The sequence below is a fragment of the Staurois parvus genome, unplaced genomic scaffold, assembly GCF_062004578.1.
Source record: "Staurois parvus isolate SC_StPar_1 unplaced genomic scaffold, SC_StPar_1.0 ptg002217l, whole genome shotgun sequence".
NCBI lineage: Eukaryota > Metazoa > Chordata > Amphibia > Anura > Ranidae > Staurois > Staurois parvus.
The window spans coordinates 55001-78065 of record NW_028320013.1 but is presented as its reverse complement, the minus strand read 5'-3'; the positions used below and the strand labels follow the sequence as shown (position 1 = coordinate 78065).

Sequence of the window (23065 nt, the reverse complement as noted above, 5' to 3'; positions counted from 1 at the left end):
CCCACCCTCTCTGTTCAAAGCCTTTAAGAGACCCTGTCTCCAGATCATTATTTCAGCAACAAACTTACCATAGCATTATATGTGTATTTTAGCACTTTATGCATGTTGACCTGTGAAAGCCTCCCATGTGTCCACATCCACAGCAGTCTCATGACCCAGGTTGCTGACATTACTGAGAGATCTGTGATGACTTTTGGATGTAAAGTGACACTATTGTATTTCCCTTTGCTCCTTCCCAGCGGCTACATAAAAAGGGCCTGAGGAGCTGGGCCACATACTTGATGAAGGGGTCCTAGGTGGCTCCGAAACTTTGCTGCGATTGTTCAGTAAAGGGTTGGACCCGTTGTGGAGTTTTCTGGTGTGCTGGTGATTATATTCCTTGCTCTGAACTGTTGAGGCTTCTTGCCGGTGGTCGCTACTGTTGGTTGTGTGTTAGAGAAGACACTGGTAGCTTGTGATAAGGCAGAACACTATTTTACTTGTGTGGCTTAAGTTGCAAATATACAGAACACATTTCAGCAGACATCTTGGTTTTGAAGACAGAGAAGAATAGGAAGAGAGAACCAACAAGTTTTACACACATGCACAACTGGTAACCTTAGTGTACAGTGCCATCTACTGGTCAAGTGATATTAACACAATACTATATAGTACATGCTGTTGCATTCCCAACAGCTACAGCACTCGCTGACAGTAGTTGTATGCGTCTGATTCAGCAACCTGCACAAAAGCTACTGCTGTACCATCTCTCTGCATCCTCATTGATCAATGGCTCCTGCTGCTGTCTCTGAGCCAATCTCATCCAATGAGGAGTGAGCAGGGGCAGGTCTGAGCCCAGTTCCGCTCTTTCTTAGGTCTACTTTTTTGGACGGGACTTCTACCTCTCAGGCTGGTCCTCTTCCTAGTGAACCCAGTTCCTTAGTTTTGCCATCCTTGGATACTCAGGCAGCTTCTGGTTCCAATGGGGGGCCTCTTCGTTCGTCAGGGGAGGTGAGTTCAGAGGAAGAGCAAAAAATGTTCAAGAAGGCTATGCTAGCAGGTATTTTTTTTTTCTCCTGTGGGAGGAGACTTTGCAATCTGTTTGGATGTATAAATGGCCTTTAACAACTGATGAGGACCTTCCCCCTCAATCTGCTCAGGACACATGTATAGGGGTCTACAGGATGAGCAGACCTTTTCCTGGCCATAAGCCTCTTTTGGATATGATGGATACTAAGAGTGGAAGGACCCAGAAGGGAGGCTATTCCTCTCAAAGGGCCATAAACAAAAATTTCCATTCAGTTCTGAGGAAGACATCTTCAAATTCTCTAAGCTAGACACCCCCCCCCGTCCCCCCGTCATTTGAGGATTCAGGACTAATTAAAGATCAAATAGGAAGGCACTGTCCTTTTTGAAGAAGGCTTGGGAAGCCTCACTGGGACCAGTTTTAGCTTCCACTTGCCTGGCTAGTAACCTAGACGTTTGGGTAGACAAACTGGATAAACTTCTTGTAGCCAACACTCCTATAGCTCAGGTCCATGAGGCTCTTCTGCTACCATCCAAGTCAGTGGCTTTCCCAGCAGATGCAGCGGCAGAGAATGCTAGGACTACAGCTCTCTGAATTTGGCTTGCAGGGCCATCTGGCTCAAGACCTGGGATGGGAATTTATCCTCCAAAACCAGGCTATGTGGTTTGCCTTTTGAGGGCAAGTTTCACTCTGGGTTGGGACTTCAGACCGTTTTTTTGTCTCGTTTCACTGAGAAGAGTGGTAATTTTCCTGTCAAAAAGAGTTCTTGTGGCAAGGGTACCTTTTTTTTGGGGTAGACAGGGCAAAACACAGTTTGATGCCATGAAATTGCAGCTTGGCAAGAAGCTCTGGTCTTTTGATTAAAACGATAACAACGGTGGTGCCTTGCTTACTTCACGAGACCCCGCACCCAAGTATGATAAGTGACTCCAGGATAGGTGGGGGGAAGGCTGGCCTGCTTTTGTGCAAGTTGGAAACAAGATGGTAAACCCCTTTTTGTTCTTTAGATTTTAGGAGGGGTACAAGTTGGAGGTTGTCTCTCCCCCGCCTCAAAGTTTCTTTGTGCTAAAACTTCTAAGGGATGAGCAAAAGCACTATTGAGAGTAATGTCCCATTTAGCCTCCCAGGGAGCCTTTGTTCTGGTGGGTCAGCACTTTTGGGGGGTTTTACTCTTGTATATTTTGGTCAAGAAGGTCTCTGGCAGTTTCAGGATGATTATCAATTTATAGAAATTGAGCATTCACCTTCTGTACAAGCAATTTCCTTATTGTATAAATGCTTTCTGTTTGAATCTGCTCTCTCAAGGAGTCTTTTATGGCTTCCTTAGGTTTACAGGATGCTTATCTCCATGTGCCCATTCACCAATCTTCTAAAAAAAAAAAAAAAAAAAAAAAAAAAAAAATACCAGAGTTTCGCAATTCGTTCGAGTCAGGTATTGCAGCATTGGCAGTTACAAGCACACCTATTTGGTTTTGTGGCAGCTCTGAGAATATAAACAAAGATCTTGGCAGAAGCAATGGCATTTATGTGGCTCCAAGGGGTTACTATTGTTCTTTACTTGGATGACCTTGTTGATTCCCCCCCCCCCCCCTCAAAGGAAAGGCTAAAAGCGGACCTAGATATAGTTTTGTTGGAACTGAGCTGCCTAGGCTGGGTGGTCGGTCTGAGCAAAATCCAACCTAGTTCCTGCCAAGTCAGTAGTATTCCTAGGTTACACTGTGTTTCTGTGAGAAACAGAATCCAAAGGTCCAAGGGTTTGGTGTTTTTAGTCTAGAGCCTTCAGAGTCAGCAGCAAGTTTAGCTGAGAAGGATTGTGCAGATCCTTGGTTTAATGACTGCTGCCATTCCTGGGGTCACATGGGCTCAGATACACTCTAGAGGGCTACAGGCCTTCTTTCTAGCTTCATGGGACTGCAGCCACAACTCTCTTGACAAGATGATGGATCTTCCACAGTACAGTGCCCTGGATTTAGACTACTGGGGTTAACTGTCACAACTTGATACAGGGGCAGCCTGGGACTTAGAAAAGGCCAATAAAGATTACCATGGATGCCAGTTCCTGGGGCGTATTCAAAATCTTTTCACGCACCAGGAACACGGGAAATAGGCATGGGTAATATTTCTTAAAATTTCAGAGAGTTGCTAGCCATAGGTTATGCCCAAAAGTGCTTTCGAAGTTCAACTAGGGGAGAAGTTGTGGTCTTCTCAGACAAAGCCACTACGGTGGCTTACATAAATGAGACACAAGGTCACCAAGGTTTTGGTCTCTGGTCCTAGAGCTCTTGGGTTGGGTGGAGGTTCATCTGAACTCTCAAAGATCAGTTCTTCTCAGGGGCTTGGACAATATCCCGGCTAATTTAGCTCAGTCGGAATCCTGTGAGGCACGGGGAATGAGGTTTTTGCACAAATTGCAGCCCAACGGGGCCTTCCGGAAGTAGGTTTGTTCACCTCCAGCAACAACTGGAAAAGTTTGGACATTTTTTTGCCCTAGAGAGGAAGTCATTGGCTCAGGGAACAGATGTGTTGGGACTTCAACCTGGCTTATGTCTTCCCTCCATGGACGGTTCTCACTCAGGTAGTTGGGATAATTGTTAGAATCCTGTCCGGTCATTCTCATAGTCATGTACTGGCCAAGGAAGAGTTGGTTTTCGATCTTAATCTTTCAATTTCTCCCCCTTGGATACTTCTGGATTAGCTGGATCCTCTGCTCCAGGGGGTCAGTTCTCCATCCCAATCCTCATCTCTTCCACCTGATGGCCTAGAGACTGAAAGGAGGATCCTCAGGTCTAAAGGTTGTTCGGAAAAGGTAATTAACACTTTTGTTGAGTAGGAAGCTCTGCACCAGAAAAATTTACTCTAAGGTTTGGAGGGCATTTCACTTCTGGGGGTCTAGCTGTGGAAGATTGGATGTTATTTACACTGTTCTAGACTTTTTGCAGGCTGGAGTAGATGAGGGTTTAGTGACCAGCACCCTGCAGGTGGCTGCCTTATTGGTATTTTTGGATCGCAGGTTAGCAGAATACTCCCTTGTGAAGATAATTCTGGGACAGCTCCTTTGTTCCGCCAACAGAAATCTCAAGATAGTTGCTCCTTGGGACTTGCCCTTGGTGCTGGGTGTCCTAATGAAGGAACCTTTTGAGCCCCCTATTGGTTCTTTTAAAATGGTTTTTTTAGCCATCACCTCAGCCAGAAAAGTAGGAGAATTGCTGCTGTTCTCCTGTAAGGATCCCTAATTGTCTGTCTTGAATGATAGTGATTCTGAGGCTGGATCCTATGTATCTTCCAAAATTCTCCTCAGAATTTTCACTGTTCCCAAGTGTTTACCCTTCCCTCATTTTTGTAGTCCCCCAAGAAGTTTATTTAGTTTTTTGGATGCTAGAAAATGTCTGCTAAAATCTGGAGGTCACCAGAGATTTTAGGAGATCCTCTCATCACTTGATCCTTTTTAGTGGGCCCAACAAGGGTCTTGGGGCCTTCAAGAGGTCTATTGCTAGATGGAATGAGTATTCTGGTTGCATACAAGAGCTTGTGCCAACAGCTATCCTCCAAGATAAATGTACACCCCACAAGGGATGTGGAAACCTCATGGGGAGAGAGCAATAGGTTTCATGGGGAGATATCTCCCGAGAAGCTGTTTGGTCCAGAAATCATGGTTTTGTAAAGCATTACTGTGTAGTGTTTTCTAGCCAGGATTTGGCATTTGAAAGGAAAGTTCTGCAGGTGATGTTATCCTCTCATGTAGCCATCCTGGAAGGTGGCAGCATTATGTTGTGGGGGATACCCTTCAACAGGGACAAGGAAGCTGGTCAGAGTTGATGGGAAGATGGATGGAGCCAAATACAGGGAAATCTTAACAGGTTTTCTTCTAAGAGTCTGAAAAAGACTTGAGAGTGGGGCGAAGGTTCACCATCCAGCAGGACAATGACCCGAAACATCCAGCCAGAGCTACAATGGAATGGTTTAGGTCAAAGCATATTCAGGTGTTAGAATGGCCCAGACCTAAATCCAATGGTGAATCTGTGGCCAGACACTCTCCATCCAACCTGACAGAGCTTGAGTGATTCCGCAAAGAAGAATGGGCAGAAATGTTCCTCTGTAGATGTGCAAAGCTGGGAGAGACATCCCCAAAAATACTTTCAGTTGGAATTGCAGAGAAAGGGGGTCCTACAAAGTATTGACTCTGGGGGGGGGGGGGGGGGGGGCTGAATACAAATGTACGCCACACTTTGCACAGATTTATTTGTAAAAAAAAAAAAATTTGAAAACCATTTCTCATTTTCCTTCCACTTCACAATTCTGTGCCACTTTGTGTTGGTCAATCAAATCCCAATAAAATACAATTCTGTTTTTGGTTGTAACATGATGTGGAATATTTTAAGGAGTATGAAGACTTTTTCAAGGTACTGGGATTACTCCTAATGTGTGTCCCATTGGCTGATGCTGTTGATTTATGTCAAAACGTTCATTCTTGTCCCGGGTATAATTTCCCATGATATATTTCTGGGCGTTTCTATGTGCTTGAATTTTGAAACTGCATACATTCCTCTGTAATGCTGTACAATACTGACATTTAATTTTCCTTACCTTGTCTCTTTTCTGTGATGTTCTTGGAAATCTAATAATTTTTTTTTTTCCCCATCAAAATGTAATGTTCATTCTGACAGTGCTGTAAGAGCTAAACTTTTGTCTTTCAAAATTACATTCAACGTTTTGTGAATAGAGGTGGTGCATTGCAAATGACCCACATCACCGTCTCTACGCAGTGTAGTAGAGTCATGTACTCTTCACAGAATACAAGGTGTTCTGTGATTGGACAAGGGATTGAAGAATGTCATGATCGTCTCTCCAATCACAGGACACTTTGTATTCTCTCAAAAGAATGTATAGGTAGAGGAGATGGAGTGCAAGCAACACCCATTATTTCCTAAAAAAAAAAAGGGAGAATTAAAAATCTGGTGCTGCTTTGCATAGAAACCAGTTAGTTTCCAGGTTTTATTGCCAAAGTTTAATTGAACAAGCTGAAGGTAGCAGTTGATTGGCTGCTATGTACGGCTGTACCTGATTCTGAATGCATGAGTTTTAGTACATCTCCCCTCTTAGCCTTCATTGTGTGCGAGAGCTGGGAGTTCATTGCTTACTGTGGTGTTAGAAGGAATAAAGGTCTTTACCTACAGTGAAGGAAATCCATATTTGCTCCCATGCTGATGTTGAATGTTTGCCCCTCACAAAGAAATGATCGGTCTAAAAATTGAATGTTCGGTGTATTGTAACACTGAGAGACAGAATAGCAACAAAAAAACTCAAACGAAATGCATGTCTAACAAATGCTGCACTGATTTGTATGTTCATGAGGGAAATAAGTATTTGATCCCCTATCATTCAGCAGGATTTCTGGCTACCAGGTGTCTTTCATACAGGTAACAAGCTGAGATTAGAAGCAGTCTCTTAAAGGGAGTGCTGCTAATCTCATTTTGTTACCTGTATAAAATACACCTGTCCACAGGAGCAATCAAACAATCAGATTCCAAACTCTCCACCATGGCAAAGACCAAAGAGCTGTCCAAGGATGTCAGGGACAAGATTGTAGACCTACACAAGGCTGGACTGGGCTACCAAACTATGGCCAAGCACCTTGGTGAGAAGGTGACAACAGTTGGTGCAATCATTCACAAATGGAAGAAACACAAAATAACCTCCTTGACCCTCTACAGTCCGGCTTCCGTCCCCTACACTCCACTGAAACTGCCCTCCTCAAAATCACTAACGACCTACTCAACGCCAAAGCCAAGGGCGACTACTCTGTCCTCCTTCTCCTGGACCTCTCTGCGGCCTTTGACACAGTTGACCACCCCCTCCTCAATAAACTACTCTCCCTTGGCATCGGAGATACTGCTCTCTCTTGGTTCTCATCCTACCTATCCCGACGCTCCTTCAGTGTCACCTACAATGGTGCCACCTCCCCCTCCCTCCCCCTCTCTGTTGGGGTCCCCCAAGGCTCTGTCCTTGGACCCCTTCTCTTCTCCATTTACACCTCCTCCCTGGGTAAACTCATACAATCTCACGGCTTCAACTATCACCTCTATGCTGACGACACCCAAATCTACCTCTCCACTCCTCACCTCACCCCCACTATCTCCGCCCGCATCACTCACCACCTAAATGACATCTCAGACTGGATGTCGCTACACTTCCTCAAGCTCAACCTCTCCAAAACCGAGCTTCTCGTCTTTCCCCCTGCCAACACCCCCCCCCCCCCCCCCCCATCCTATCCATCATCACCAACAACTCCATTATCACTTCCGCCCCGCAAGCCAAAGTCCTTGGCGTCATTCTTGACGCGAACCTCTCCCTCCAACCGCATGTCAAATCACTTACAAACACATGCAGGCTCCATCTTCGCAACATTGCCAAGATACGCTCCTTCCTCACCCCAGACACCACCAAACTTCTAGTACACTCCCTCATCATCTCACGCCTTGACTACTGCAACTCCCTCCTCACTGGCCTACCCAAGTGCAGGCTCTCCCCGCTCCAGACCATCCTGAACTCAGCTGCCAGACTCATCCACCTCACCACCCGCTCCACCTCTGCCACCCCCCTCTGCCTCTCCCTCCACTGGCTCCCGATTGCCCAACGCATCAAATTTAAACTCCTAACCCTGACCTACAAAGCCGTTCACAACGCTGCCCCTGACTACCTCACCAACCTTATCACCAAGTACCACCCTACCCGTACCCTTCGCTCCTCACAGGACCTCCTTCTATCCTGCTCCCTGGTCTCCTCCTCCCATGCACGACTGCAGGACTTCTCCAGGTCCTCCCCCATCCTCTGGAACTCACTGCTTCAATCCATCAGACTGTCGCCTTCCCTATTCACATTCAGGCGCTCCCTCAAAACCCATCTCTTCAGGGAAGCCTACCCCACCCTCACCTAACGGCCATCCTCCCTCATTCCTCCCACCACTTCATCCCCCTCAGCCACTTCCTACTGTACCTTTTACCCCCTCCCTCCTAGATTGTAAGCTCGTAAGAGTAGGGCCCTCTTACCCCTCGTACATTGTTTGTTGTTGTTGTACTGTGCCATGTATTGTCCCCCCTATTGTACAGCGCTGAGCAAACCCTTTGGCGCTATATAAACTCGTAGTAATAATAATAATAATAAATGACTGTCAGTCTCCCCAGGTCTGGTGGACCATGCAAGATCTCACCTTGTGGAGTGTCAATGATCATGAGAACAGTGAGGAATCATCCCAGAACTACACGTGAGGATCTTGTCAATGATCTCCAGGCAGATGGGACCACAGTCACCAAGAAAACAATTGGTAACACACCACGCTGACAAGGACTGAAATCCTGCAGTGCCCGCAAGGTCCCTCTGCTCGAGAAAGCACATGTCCAGGCCCGTCTGCATCATTCAGATGTTCAGTGGCAAACTTCAGAGGAGGACTGGTTGAAAGTGTTGGGGTCAGATGAGACTAAGATCGAGCTCTTTGGCTTTAACTCAACTCGCCGTGTTTGGAGGAGTAGGAATGCTGCCTATGACCCCAAGAACACCATCCCAACTGTCAAACATGGTGGTGGAAACATTCTGCTTTGGGGGTGTTTTTCTGCTAAGTGGACAGGACAACTGCACTGCATCAAAGGGACGATGGATGGGGCAATGTACCGTCAAATCTTGGGTGAGAACCTTCTCCCCTCAGCCAGGGTATTGAAAATGGGTCGTAGATGGGTGTTCCAGCATGACAATGACCCAAAACACACGGCCAAGGCAACAAAGGAGTGGCTCAAGAAGAAGCACATCAAGGTCCTGGAGTGGCCTAGCCAGTCTCCAGACCTTCATCCGATTGGTAATCTGTGGAGGGAGCTGAAAGTTCGAGTTGCCAAACCTCAGCCACCAAACCTTAATGACTTGGAGAGGATCTGCCAAGAGGAGTGGGCCAAAATCCCTCCTGAGATGTGTGCAAACCTGGGGACCAACTACAGGAAACGTCTGACCTCTGTGATTGCCAACAAGGGATTTGCCACCAAGTACTAAGTCATGTTTTGTGAAGGGGATCAAATCCTTATTTCTCTCATGAACATGTAAATCAGTCATCATTTGTTAGACATGCATTTCTGCTGAATTTTTTTGTTGCTATTCTGTCTCTGTGTTACAATTTACCTACCATTCGATTTTTAGACCGATCATTTCTTTGTGAGTGGGCAAACATTCAAAATCAGCCGGGGAGCAAATACTTATTTCCTTCACTGTAACACAGCACCATTCACCAACAGATCGCACATTATGATGATTAATCTTTTTTTATCAAAGGAGAAAATATTTTTTTTCCTCACAGTCCAACTATAAGGGCTCATGTACACTGCAGCTGCTAAACTGACGTTCTGGAGCTGTTCAGCGGTTTTTTTTTTCAGCAGCCCCTGAACTCTGCTTTGTTTTCTATGTGTCCGTGTACACATCGTCATTTTACAGGCAGTTGAGTTTAGTTGTTTTTTTTTTGTTTTTTTGAACGCACCAAAATTGTGTTCAGGAGTAGATTTTACTGGCGTTTCAAATGCGGTTAACTGTGTTTACAAGCTTTGCATTTAGATGCGTTTTTTGGCAGGTCCATATCCAGATGTTGTCCAGAGCCTTCATCAAAAATGCATGCAAAGCTTTTTCCATGTATTCAAATGGACCCGGTATACCAGCGCAGTCAGTTCTAGGTTTCGCGTGAAGGAAAAAATGGTAGATATTGCCGCATTATGCTCATGATGGGATCCATAGTGAATACAACTAGAAAAGACAGGTCATCTCAACACATACTGCTCTCTCTGCTTCTGCTCTCTATTCCTCTCAAAATGTCTGAAATAGTTAATTATTATTCTGGGCATTTGGGATGGTCTCTTGAGGTTATCTTTTTAAAAACGCTTCTAGACGCGGTATGCAAATGAAGCTAAACTGATGGTTTTTTTTAACCACTTGCCGTCCGCCTGCTGTTTATAAACGGCAGGGTGGTGGCACTCCAGTGACCAGTTGCTGTTCCTAAACGGCACCCGCCTTTACTAGCTGTGCGCGCTCCCTGGGAGCGCGCAGCACCGCTATCCAGTGCTCGCTGTGTCCTCCGGACCCAGTGAAACACCGATCTTTGGACGGGACCTCTGTATGAGGTCACGATCATGTGATCACTGATTGGCCAATCAGTGATCACATGCAAAGTAGTAAGCAAGATGTCACTTGTGACATCATTGCTTATTACGTGTGAAATCTGTGAATGATCACAGAGGTCACATGGTACAAGGCTATTCACAACAGCCTTGTACCATGTGACAAGCTGTGACCAATCACAGCTCACTCAGTATTTCTCAATGACTGCAAGAATGCAGACAGAGAGAAATGATTGCTTTTACATCCTATATGGGTGTAAAAGCAATCAGTGTAAAAAAAAAAAAAAATCTTCATCACCCCCCACAAGTAGTACAGTGTCACCATGGTGACACTGTACTGCTAGGGTGACAGTATGTACAAAAACCATAAAAAAAATAAAAATGTAAAAAAAAGTTTAAAAATTATAATTTTTGGTTAATGAATTTGGCTTATTATTTTTTTACTAAAAATATAAAGAAATACATTTTGGTCAAGATTTATGATGAAAGATTATTTATTTGCAAAATTTTATAACAAAAACACTTTTTTCAAAATTTTTGGACTTTCATTTACATAGCAAAAAAAATAAAAATCCCAGCGGTGAATAAATACCACCACAATAAAGCTTTATCTGTCTCAAAAAAAATGGTAAAAAATTCATTTGGGTACAGTGTTGCATGACCGCGCAATTGTCATTAAAGTGTGATAGCGCTGAAAGCTGAAAATTGCCCTGGACAGGAAGGGGGTAAAAGTGTCCGGTCTGGAAGGGGGTGAAAGTGTCCGGACAGGAAGGGGGGGAAAGTGTCCGGACAGGAAGGGGGGGAAAGTGTCCGGACAGGAAGGGGGGGAAAGTGTCCGGACTGGAAGGGGGGGAAAGTGTCCGGACTGGAAGGGGGGGAAAGTGTCCGGACTGGAAGGGGGTGAAAGTGTCCGGACTGGAAGGGGGTGAAAGTGTCCGGACTGGAAGGGGGTGAAAGTGTCCGGTCTGGAAGTGGTTAACCTATGTTTTCTAGTAGTCTGTTCCCTGCAGTCAGGAGAGTTTTCCAAATGTCCCATGTACATGAGCCCTAAAGGTGACTGTATCAGCCCTTGTTGCAGTGTGCAACGCTGAATTTAGAGATCAGCCTGTTGTTTCTAAAGTATTGTTTCTGACCATGGTCTTAATGGGCCCCCAAGGCCACAGAACTTTCCCTTTGCATCTGCTTTTACAGCTGTATATGAAGATTAGATACAACATCAATATAGGCTAATCGGGGTGCTCATGATTGGCTTTTTGTTCCTTTCTGGCACGTTGGTTCTGTACCAGCTCAGTGAGGTCTTCTGAAAAAAGTGCATTTGGCCAGTTCCTGCCTTATAAAGGTGAAAATCATACCAGTGAAGCGTGTCCCTGCCTTCAGGGACTCAACCTATGGGCTGCTTAAGTACCTTTTCAGAACTCTGTTCTCGCCACATTTTGTTGTTACAGCCTTATTCCATAATGGATTAAAGTCATTTTTTTCCCTTAAACTTCTTTCACATTGTCATTATGGGGTATTGGTTATAGAATGTTGTTTTGAAATCTTTGCAATTTATTAAAAATGTAAAAAAAACTGCACATGTACATAAGTATTCTCAGCCTTTGCCATGACACTCAAAATTGAGCTCTGGTGCATCCTGTTCCCACTGATCATCCTCAAGATGTTTCCACACCTTGATTGGAGTCCACCTGTAGGAAATGCAGTTGATTGGACATGACTAGGAAAGGCATAAACCTCTCTATAAAAGGCCCCACAATTAACAGTGCATGTCAGAGCGCAAACCAAGCCATGAAGTCCAAGGAATTGTCCGTAGACCTCCAAGACAGAATTGTATCAAGGCACAGATCTGGGGAAGGGTACAGAAAAATGTATGCAGCATTGAAGGTCCCAATGAGCACAGTGGCCTCCATCTGTAAATGGAAGAAGTTTGGAACCACCAGGAATCTTCCTAGAGTGGGACGCCCAGCCAAAATGAGCGACTGAGGAAGAAGGGCCTTAGCCAGGGAGTTAACCAAGCACCCGATGGTCACTCTGAAAGATCTCCAGCGTTTCTCTGTGGAGAGGAAAACCTTCCAGAAGAACAGCGATCTCTGCAGCACTCCACCAATCAAGCCTGTATGGTAGAGTGGCCAGACAGAAGCCATTCCTCAGGAAAAGTCAAATGGCAGCCCGCCTGGAGTTTACCAAAAGGCACCTGAGGGACTCTCAGACCATGAGAAACAAAACTCTCTGGTCTGATGAAACAAAAAATTGAACTCTTTGGCCTGATTGCCAAGCGTCATGTCTGGAGGAAACCAGGCACTGCTCATCACTTGGCCAATACCATCCCTACAGTGAAGAGTGGTGGTGACAGCATCATGCTGTGGGGATGTTTTTCAGCGTCAGGAACTGGGAGACTAGTCAGGATCGAAGGAAAGATGAATGCGGCAATGTACAGAGACATCCTTGATGAAAACCTGTTCCAGAGCACTCTGGACCTTAGACTGGGGCGACAGTTCATCTTTCAACGGGACAACGACCCTAAGCACACAGCCCACATAACATAGGAGTGGCTACGGGCCAACTCTGTGAAAGTCCTGGGGTGGCCCAGCCAGAGCCCAGACTTGAACCCGATTAAACATCTCTGGAGAGATCTGAAAATGGCTGTGCACCGACGCTCCCCATCCAACCTGATGGAGCTTGAGAGGTACTGCAAAGAAGAATGGGAGAAATTGCCCAAAAATAGGTGTGCCAAGCTTGTAGCATCATACTGAAAACGACTTGAGGCTGTAATTGGTGCTAAAGGGGCTTCAACAAAGTATTGAGCAAAGGCTCTGCTCTTTAGGATTGAGATGAATTTCAAAACAAACTTCTTTCACATTGTCATTATGGGGTATTGTTTGTAGAATGTTGAGGGAAAAAATGAATTTAATCCATTTTGGAATAAGGATGTAACATAGCAAAATGTGGCAAAAGTTAAGCGCTGGGATTACTTTCTGGATACTCTGTAATTCTCTGCTGACAAACATTGGACAGAGTCCCTTTAAAAAGGGATTTGACCACTGTGGCCATAAACCCTTAGAACGCTTGGAATAAATGTCCGTGGTGTTGATCTTTAGCTGCAATGGCCCGTTAAAGCTTCGGTTCTCTTGCCTTGCCTTAGTCAGTACATACTGAGAGCCGTATGGCTAAAGTGTGAGATTGCAGAGCATGCAAGAAGCATTTACTTTGCATGCAGCAGCATAATTTGGCACTCCAAAACTGTCAAACCAACTGACAAGCCCTCCTTGGCAGGAAGCTGTGCCTCACTTTCCAGTGTGGGAGACATCTGTCAGACTTTGATGTTTGGACATCATGTATTCTTCATTCTTGGGTGCAAGAGTTGGTAGCCCTGAGTTACAAACCCTAGTTTTTTTTTTCCTGCCCTTGTTCCCCATCTGATGCTTTCTGGCCCAGGGGCTATAGCTTCAGTTCCTGTGGCAGAAAGATTTCAATCCAACCTGTTCACTCCCAATACCCAATGGCAGAGTGTTCACCCCATCTGAGACATCAAGGAACTGAATGTATACATTTACCCCTCAAAAGTTCCCGATGGAATACACTACTTGTCAGGGAATGACTTCAGGGGACCTAAGATGGCTACTTCCAAGTGCTCATGTTTCCAGCTCGCCAATGCTTTGTGCGTCTTACCACAGGGCCTTTGTACTAGCATTTTGAAAGAGCAGAGTGAACACCCAATGTACCAGATGGTAGAGCCACAGACAATTCCCATCATAAGCTACTTGGATGACTTTTTGTTAAGGGAACAGCCTGCAAAGGCTTTGGAGAACGAGTCTCTGGCTGTCCAGACATTGCTGAGATTTGGATGAATCCTGCACTCCCAGAAATTCTCTGGTTTTCTCAGGATTATCATCAGACTTGCCAGTTGAAGTCTTCTCTTTTTTCTTTTCAATCAGAAGTCATTCAACACAACACAGTTTATGGTAGCTTTCTTCATGACAGTTCCCTTTTGCCCAATTTTACTCCAGGCACATACAAACACAATATTCTGCCATTATGGAATAAATGGCTGCTGTGTCTAGACCAGCAATGGGCAAACTACGGCCCGGCGGACCTTTTAATCCGGCCCGCGGAGCGTGGCAAACATTGGCTGTCAGGATGTAGGCGGGGCAGCGTGACGAACTCCTCTCCTCTCACAGTCCGCCCTGAAGACCGGAACGGCGCGGGAACACGGCGAGAGGAACGCGCGGAGCAAAGGTAAGTGAATTGACACAATATGAGGAATGAATTACTATAGGGGGCATGAATTACTATATGGGGGATGAATTACTATATGGGGGATGAATTACTATATGGGGTATGAATTACTATATGGGAGATTAATTACTATAGGGGGGATGAATTACTATAGGGGGATGAATTACTATAGGGGGGATGAATTACTATAGGGAGATGAATTACTATAGGGGGGATGAATTACTATAGGGGAGATGAATTACTATAGGGGAGATGAATTACTATAGGGGGGATGAATTACTATGGGGGATGAATTACTATGGGGGATGAATTACTATAGGGGGGATGAATTACTATAGGGGGGATGAATTACTATGGGGGAATATTACTATACTTACTATGGATGGCATGGTAGTGGCTGGGCCGGCCAGCAGCTAGTCCGGCCCCCGGGTCCAATATATGAACCCATTGCGGCCCTCAAGTCAAAAAGTTTGCCCAACCCTGGTCTAGACAAACAATTTGGTTTGTAAGAATAAGGCTGTCCCTTTCCTGGTGGCTCTGGGATCCGACATTGCAGTCAAATGACTTCTTTCCTTGTTCTGGAAGATTGACAATTGAGGCCAGCTTGTCCAGTTGGGGAGGAGTTCTGGGCACTTGGTCATCAGAAGCATGTTATCTCATTAACATTTTGGCTCTTTGGGCAATCTGGTTGTCCCTTCCTAGGTGGATAATTCACACAGGAGGAAGAAGTTGGGCGAATCTGCATGTTCCAGCCCTTCCAGACATGTATATTACCAACAACACATCCTCTTTTTGCAATTGGGTCTGGACAAAATGATTGTTCCTTAGCACCATCAAAACCAGATTTCTGGTCTTGATGGACCTCCCTTCTGACTCTAGCCCACCCTGTCAAATCCTTCCTCCCGCTAGAGGATTTGAGTTTGATTATCTATGCTTTAAGACCCTTTTTTTGAGCTTATCAAAATATGACTTGCTGAATTCCATGTAGGATGTTGAAAAATGAAGATATTTAGAGCATTCAGGCCCAAACCAGGGCAAAGGCATTTTTTTTGGTTTTGGAACAGTGAGTGCCGATTCCCTCATGTGCATTCTGGATTTCAAGATCCAGTTTCAGTGTAAATTTCAATCTACTTGTTCAGCGGTTCATGGCACAGCTGTTTGGATGTGTTTTTGCAAGTTTTTTTTTGGTTTTCCTGAGGTGCCGAAACCTGATCCTGAACTGAAATCCTGATCACAACTGATGACATGTGCGATTCAAAAGCGGTTGCTGTAGAAGTCAATAGCCTGTAATCAGCACCTCAACCGGACTGTGGTGCTATTAAGTCAGACAGGATTCTTTCAATCCACACTACCCGTGCATCAGACTTTTGTGAACAGGTACCATAGCAAGCAATATTATTTCACATGTCATGACAAACCGCATCTAATCCGCATATATGTGAACCAGCACTGAAACATTTCTAAAGATGGAACCATGACAATGACTCCTTGGTTTAAAAATTCTGCAACCCTGGGTAGAGACACAGGCACATTGATGACCGAGAGTTCCAAGCACTAAATCCCCAAAGCTATTGAAAGCCAAACAATCCTCAGCTGCTGGTGTCACTCTTGAAACAGTGATGAAAGAGGTCCAAAGAAACAGCACTCAAGGGCATGGGCTTGTTGTTAGAATGACCAAGCAATTAGTTCCAATAAAAGATATAAATTTATTCCAGTATAGTAAAAAGAACAATATTGTCATCCAATAACAGTGTCAATTGCCCAGTTGTGGCCATGGTGGAATATCTACTCACCTTTGGCCACATGAGAACCCGAGCCAGAGTTGGAGATATGTACAGAGCTAATCCCTTGACAGGCAGAAGCAGGCTGACAGGAATGGGGACTGCGGCGCATCGGAACTGACGTCACGAGGCGCATTCTCTCTATCTTCACATATGCCTGACCCCCCGAAAACCAGGGTTGTGTGATAAGAATTCTAACGAGTCTAGAAGGTCCTCACAAGGGATACCAGGCTGCTGGCTGCGGCAGAGTCCAGGTAACGCTTTTGGTGCAAGGGAGCTGGTCGTTGTAAGCAGCCCAACTCCCAATCAACTATCTGGAGCCCAACATTGGACCTCTCGAGGTGCAAGGCTAAATGACCAGGGTTTAGTCAGACAACACCATGGTAGTGGCTTACATCAACCATCATGAAGGAACCAGAAGTTCCCTAGGGAAGCCAAACAGATTGTTGCTTAGGCGGATCTTCACATTTTTTTCTTTACTCCAAGGTGTTTCAAGACTTCTGTCGCAGGTGGGGAAAACCAGACATGGATCTCCTGCCTTACAGATCCAACAAGCATGAGCAGGTTGGTCTTCAGGTTCAGGGATCCTCTAGCCTTCACAGCAGTTGGCCTGGTTCCTCTGTGGGATCAGCTCAACCCGATCTACCACTTTTCTTCTTTGAAGTTTCTTCCTCATCTGCTCTTTAGGATTGAGATGGAACACTTTCAATGAACTCCTGCTGTGCTCTCTGTTGACCTTTCCAAATTGTCCGGATCTTCTGTCCCAGACAGCAGTTTACCACCTGCTTCTCAGTGACTGGCGTTAAATGCCTGGCTGTTGAAGCCCAGGTCCTGAGGAACAGTGGCTGTCTGGCTTGGGTATCCCTACACTATTAAAAGCTAGGAAATTAATTTCTTGCAAAGTGTACCATCGCACCTGGAATGCATATTTCTCTTGGTACAAAAGAAGAAAAATCCATCCCTGTAAGTATTCCATGGGACAATGCCCATCTTTTCTTCAGTTTGGTAAGGCCCGAGTACCATCAAGGGCAAAAGCGGAGACTGCTTGCTTCCCACTCCTTAGTGATGGCCTTCAAACCGGGTGTTTACATCAATGGGGGGAAAAACAGGAGGAATAATGTGATCTTAATCTAGTTCTGTTGGTTCTTGAGAAACCGCCTTTTGAACCCATCAGGCATATCTTCTGTATACTGTTACTCACAAGGTTAATCTATCTCATTGCCCTCTGCCTGGTACGTTCCTGATTTGGTGGCCTTAGCCTGTAAAGGCCCTTTCCTTGTGCTACACTAAAGTGAGATTGTGACTTTAGTCTCTGCCTGACCACATCACTAGCCTTTCACAGCATGTGGAAGGGAGGACCCTAGGGGACAGAACACAATAATCGGCACCTAGCCCCACCCACTGTTCCTGGATTGACAGCACTGCCTCTGGGAGCTGCAGTGTCTGGGGGGGGGGGGGGGGGGGGAAGTGTTTGAGATACAAAATAAAGCGGATCTGACTCCGTCAGGGAAGGTAGAGGAAGTTTTTATTTTTTTTTTTCCACTTTGAGGCTTGTGCATCTCACAGTAACTGGATCTGGGACCTGTTTGGATTGTCATACAGGAGCCTTTAGCTATACTTTATGCCATAGGAATATAGGAGGGCAATGTAAGGACAGATTCAAATACTTAAATTGCACAATGTTATGTGCCAATAGGTGAAACATATGTGGTGTCTTAATGAAGACAATCAATATAAAGTGACATAAATAATCATCTCATAATGACACAATAAATGGATAAATGTCCTCAAAATATTCAAAGTATGGAAGGTTTCAATGATTCTCATAAAACGTTCATCAATGTTTTTTTTCCTCATCACGGAAGTCACGAGCACCTTACTACCATTAACGAAAGTTTTATGAGAATCATTGAAACCTTCCATACTTGGGAATATCTGACACACCTTTGAATATTTTGAGGACTTTTATACATTTATTGTGTCAGTATGAGATGATTATGTCACTTTATATTGATTATTGTCTTCATTAAGACACCACGTTTCACCTATTAGCGCATAACATTGCGCAATTCATGTCACTATTTCACTTTATTATCCAATAGAGCGCTGCATTCTTGATTTTATTTATGTTGCAGGATTTTAGGGGTTATCCTTATGCAAGCTGCTTTTCTTACTATATCAAAAGCGCTCGCTTTACTCTTTTATATATTCCTATGGGCAGCAGCACTCCGAGACAGAGGGGCATCACTAAGGACCGATCACGTGTGTGGACAGGGATTACATTGAGATGTGTTATTTCTACGGTCACTGGCGGGGGCAAGGTGGCGACCATACGGTTTTGTTTATCTGCAGAAGACGGGTCACCAATCTGGCTGTGTGATTCCTAGGACTGGATGGACAGTCTCTTGTGGCAGCTAAAAACAGGTATGTTGTGTGTATCTTAACCATTTCCATACCGGGCAATTTTACACCTTCCTGCCCAGGCCATTTTTCAGGTCTCAGCGCTCTCACATTTTGAATGACAATTGCGCGGTCATACAACATTGTACCCAAACTAAAATTTTATCATTTTCTTCACACAACTAGAGCTTTCTTTTGGTGGTATTTAATCACCGCTGGGGTTTTTATTTTTTACTAAATAAAAAAAGACCGAACATTTTGAAAAAGAAAAAAAAAAAACCACACGTTTTTCTTTGTTTCCGTTATAAAAGTTTGCAAATAAATAATTGCTCTTCACAAATTTAGGCCGAGATGTATTCTGCTACATGTCTGGTGAAAATAACCCAAATTAGGATGTATTATTTAGTTTGTAGGAAAGTTATAGAGTTCACAAACTATGGTATAGATCTGAATATTGATCAATCCTGAAGTACTGACAGCCAATCTAATTTCTTGAGGTCCAAGAATGTCAGAACAGTACAGATATCCCCCAAATGTCAGGACGGTACAGATATCCCCCAAATGTCAGGACGGTACAGATATCCCCCAAATGTCAGAACGGTACAGATATCCCCCAAATGTCAGGACGGTACAGATATCCCCCAAATGTCAGAACGGTACAGATATCCCCCAAATGTCAGGACGGTACAGATATCCCCCAAATGTCAGAACGGCACAGATATCCCCCAAATGTCAGGACGGTACAGATATCCCCCAAATGTCAGGACGGTACAGATATCCCCCAAATGTCAGAACGGTACAGATATCCCCCAAATGTCAGGACGGTACAGATATCCCCCAAATGTCAGGACGGTACAGATATCCCCCAAATGTCAGGACGGTACAGATATCCCCCAAATGTCAGGACGGTACAGATATCCCCCAAATGTCAGGACGGTACAGATATCCCACAAATGTCAGGACGGTACAGATATCCCCCAAATGTCAGAACAGTACAAATATCCCCCAAATGACCCCTTTTTGCAGAGTAGACAGTCCGACGTACTTCATAAGAGGCATGGCGAGTTTTTTGAAGTATTTTTTCGGTCATAATTTTTCGGAAAATGAAAAATGCAAAAAATGATATTCACTATTTTTTTTTACATACTGTCACCAGTGCAGTACAGCGTCTTCATATAACTGGCATGGCGGTAATCAGGGACACTGGTGACAGTATGAAAAAAAATATATATATTTTTAATTTTTTTTTTTATTTTATTATTTTTAATTTTGTATTACTTTTTTTAAGATTTTTTTTCATATTTCACTATGTCCAAAGTAGTACAATGTTACCATAGTAACATTGTACTACTTTGGGGAAGTGATCAGTATTTTAATTTTTTTTACACAATTTGCTTGCTTATAGCAAAGTAATTCTTTGCTATAAGCATTTACCTGAATGACATCGATTCATTCAGGGTTTTTTTTTTTTTTTTTGCGCTTAGCTGTGATTCGGCCACAGCTAATCACATGACATGTGCATGTGATCGCTGTGACCATTCACAGCTAGACACTAGGATACTATGGATGGCATGAATGAAGCCATCCATTGTATACAACTGTCATGTGATCTGCTGTGATTGGTCACAGCAGGTCACATGGTACCGGCAACGGGGCTGATACTCAGATCTGTCATCGGCCGTGTCCGAGGTACACAGCCGGTGACAGATCGCGCCGCTGCGTGGCTCTGCAAGCGGGAAAAGTGCCCATTTGGCGTCCAACCCGGAAATCCAATACATTTTGCCAGTCGCCTTTTGGCCGGGCGTGTATTGGTTAAGCCCCTTTCACACGGGCAAGCCGATCACCACCTGTCAGTTTTTCAGGTGGATCTGATCAAAAGGTCCATGCATTCCTATGGATAGGCGGGTGTAAATGGACTTGTGTCAGTTTACACCCGCCTACCACCTGGTCCAGTCAGGACCACCCCCCCCCCCCCAAAAAAAAACAAAAATGGAAGACGGTGTCCTCTTCTGTTTGTGCATACCAGATCAGAGGTAGACAGATGTAAATGGACAGCAGAGTCCATTTCCTCCCAGCCATCCATAGAGCAGAGCGAGGTCTGTCTGTGTCCTCTCTGCTGAAAATGAGTGGGCGCAGACCTGTCGTCATTTGCCCCGCTCTGCTGAAAATGAGTGGACGCAGACCTGTCGTCATTTGCCCCGCTCTGCTGAAAATGAGTGGATGCAGACCTGTCATTTGCCCCGCTCTGCTGAAAATGAGTGGACGCAGACCTGTCATTTGCCCCGCTCTGCTGAAAATGAGTGGACGCAGACCTGTCGTCATTTGCCCCGCTCTGCTGAAAATGAATGGACGCAGACCTGTCGTCATTTGCCCCGCTCTGCTGAAAGGGCCCTTATGGGTTTAGCTACTGCCTAAAGTTCAGCAATAGCTCCAAAGTCATTTTCTCCCACCACAAGTTAAAGATCTATTACCTCAACCCCTCGAGCACGAGAATAAACCAGCACACTGAATACAGTATAAAAAGGCTATTTTATTGGGTGCAACAGTTTAAAAAAAACAAAAAGAGACACAAAACAGCAGTCTGAACCATAAGCAGCCCAATTCATTTAAAAAGTAAAATCTACAATTTGTAACCAAACATATAAAAACAAAAATCAGTAAAAAAAATTTATTGGATAATAAAAAAAAAAAAAAAAAAAAAAAAAAAAAGAAAGGTCCTGAATGTATTAAGGCCGAGTTATATTGCCAGGCAGGGTTCCTTCATTCCGCAGGCACTTAGTGTGAGGATACATGGAAGACTCATCAAATAATACAAGAACACAACAACAACAACAAGCAAGCAAAGAAGCCTCAGAATGTCTGAGCAATGGCCCCATGGACTGCACCCATTCATTGAGCTCCTGGAACCATCCATGGATCCCGGAATGTGTGCAGCTCCTCAGAACAGTTCTAGGCCTACAAGTAGCGCATGGACTAATGAAACATATGGGGTTCCAGGACTGATATTAACATCCTAGTTACAGTCATACTGAGAGTTTCAGCAAGTTTTGGTGATATGATTGTTCACCTTTCCCGATGGGAAATCCCAGGTAGTGTTGAGTTTTGACTGTTTCGGTACCATAGGTCCAGCTTTTAGGGTTAGTAACGAGTGTAGTGTTTAGAGACAGCAAGACTGGGATCTGTGATGGAAGACCCGAGGTGGCTTCCACTTGTACCAGCTTGTGGCGTTAATCTATAGTGAATAAATACCTGATTCTAGAACAAAATGTAACATTAGTGTTAATAACTTATGTACACACGTAACAGTCCCATGTCAAGGGTAGCAAACACATGTAACAGTCCCCTGTTGGGGGTAGTGATGTGTCACAGAGGACGGAGTCCGTCTTTGTGCTTTGGAAGGAATGTTCTCCCTCACAGAGGTCCGTAGTTCCTGACTGCAGCACCAGACACGCGGGCTGAATGCCGCCATTGTACCTATTGCAGCTGTAAATATCCTATAGTTGTGCTGGCCCCTCCCTGAGGCGGGCTCTGTGCTTCTCCACGGGGCCCCCTCAGCAGGCTCACACCTTGCTGTCCGCGGGGGAGTCGCCGAGAGTATTTACAATGTCACTGAATGAAGGGCGATCTTTGGGGCTCGAAGCCCAGCAGCGCTGCATCAGCTTGTAGAAACGGGAAGAACAATTCTCCGGGGCTGAAAGCTTCAGGGAGCCGTTCTGTAAACCTGGAAGACAACACAAAAAGATGAGATGGCTGATAGGCCAGGAAAGGTGAGGATGAAGATTGAGGGATGGCTGATCTGGCCAGGAAAGGGGAGGATGAAGATTGAGGGATGGCTGATCTGGCCAGGAAAGGGGAGGATGAAGATGGAGGGATGGCTGATCTGGCCAGGAAAGGGGAGGATGAAGATGGAGGAACGCAAGCTTACCGGATAGCACCTCGTCATCAGCCATGGCGGTATAGGGCATCTCCCCCAAACTGAAGACTTCCCACATCAGCACCCCGAAGGACCAGATGTCAGATTTGGTGGAAAAGTCATCTTCCTGTACGGCCTCTGGTGGCATCCAGCGTAGGGGCACCCAGGCCTGCCGGAGGTGGTAGTATTCACTGCAGCACAAGAGAAGTCAGGAGGTCTGAGACATGCAGAATGACATCATCTGCCCATCAACACCCATCTGCCCCAGTGACTGACATCCAGTTTGGATATGTTCCTCTCGGCTACATATGAATCTCTGCCCCTCCCCCCCCCCCCAACATCAACACCCATCTGCCCCAGTGACTGACATACAGTTTGGATATGCTCCTCTCAGCCACATGAATCTCTGCCCCCCCCCCCAGAACCAGCAAACCTCTAGCTATACATTTACTATGCCCTCTGCTTCCTTTATTACTCACCTGTTATATACATCCTTGTTCAGCCCCAGAGCAGAGACTTTCACCACCCGCTGGGCGCTGACCAGACAATTCCGTGCAGCCAGATCCTTGTGCACAAAGCGGTTGTTGGA

The 23065-nt window shown here is 45.1% G+C and overlaps 1 protein-coding gene across 1 annotated transcript in view; it reads right to left on the bottom strand.

The window, feature by feature from the left end:
• Window positions 1-21073: 21073 nt before the first annotated feature.
• The window catches only part of PTK7 (protein tyrosine kinase 7 (inactive)), a 48149-nt gene continuing 46157 nt past the window's right edge, over window positions 21074-23065 (bottom strand). The window contains exons 18-20 of the mRNA XM_089665488.1: window positions 22956-23065; window positions 22489-22667; window positions 21074-22284 (exon numbers count right to left, since the gene is read on the bottom strand). The exon at window positions 22956-23065 is cut by the window's right edge and continues 42 nt beyond it. Coding sequence (XP_089521614.1) covers window positions 22124-22284; window positions 22489-22667; window positions 22956-23065 — 450 coding nt within the window. The 3' untranslated portion in view covers window positions 21074-22123. The remainder of the gene's footprint in view (window positions 22285-22488; window positions 22668-22955) is intronic.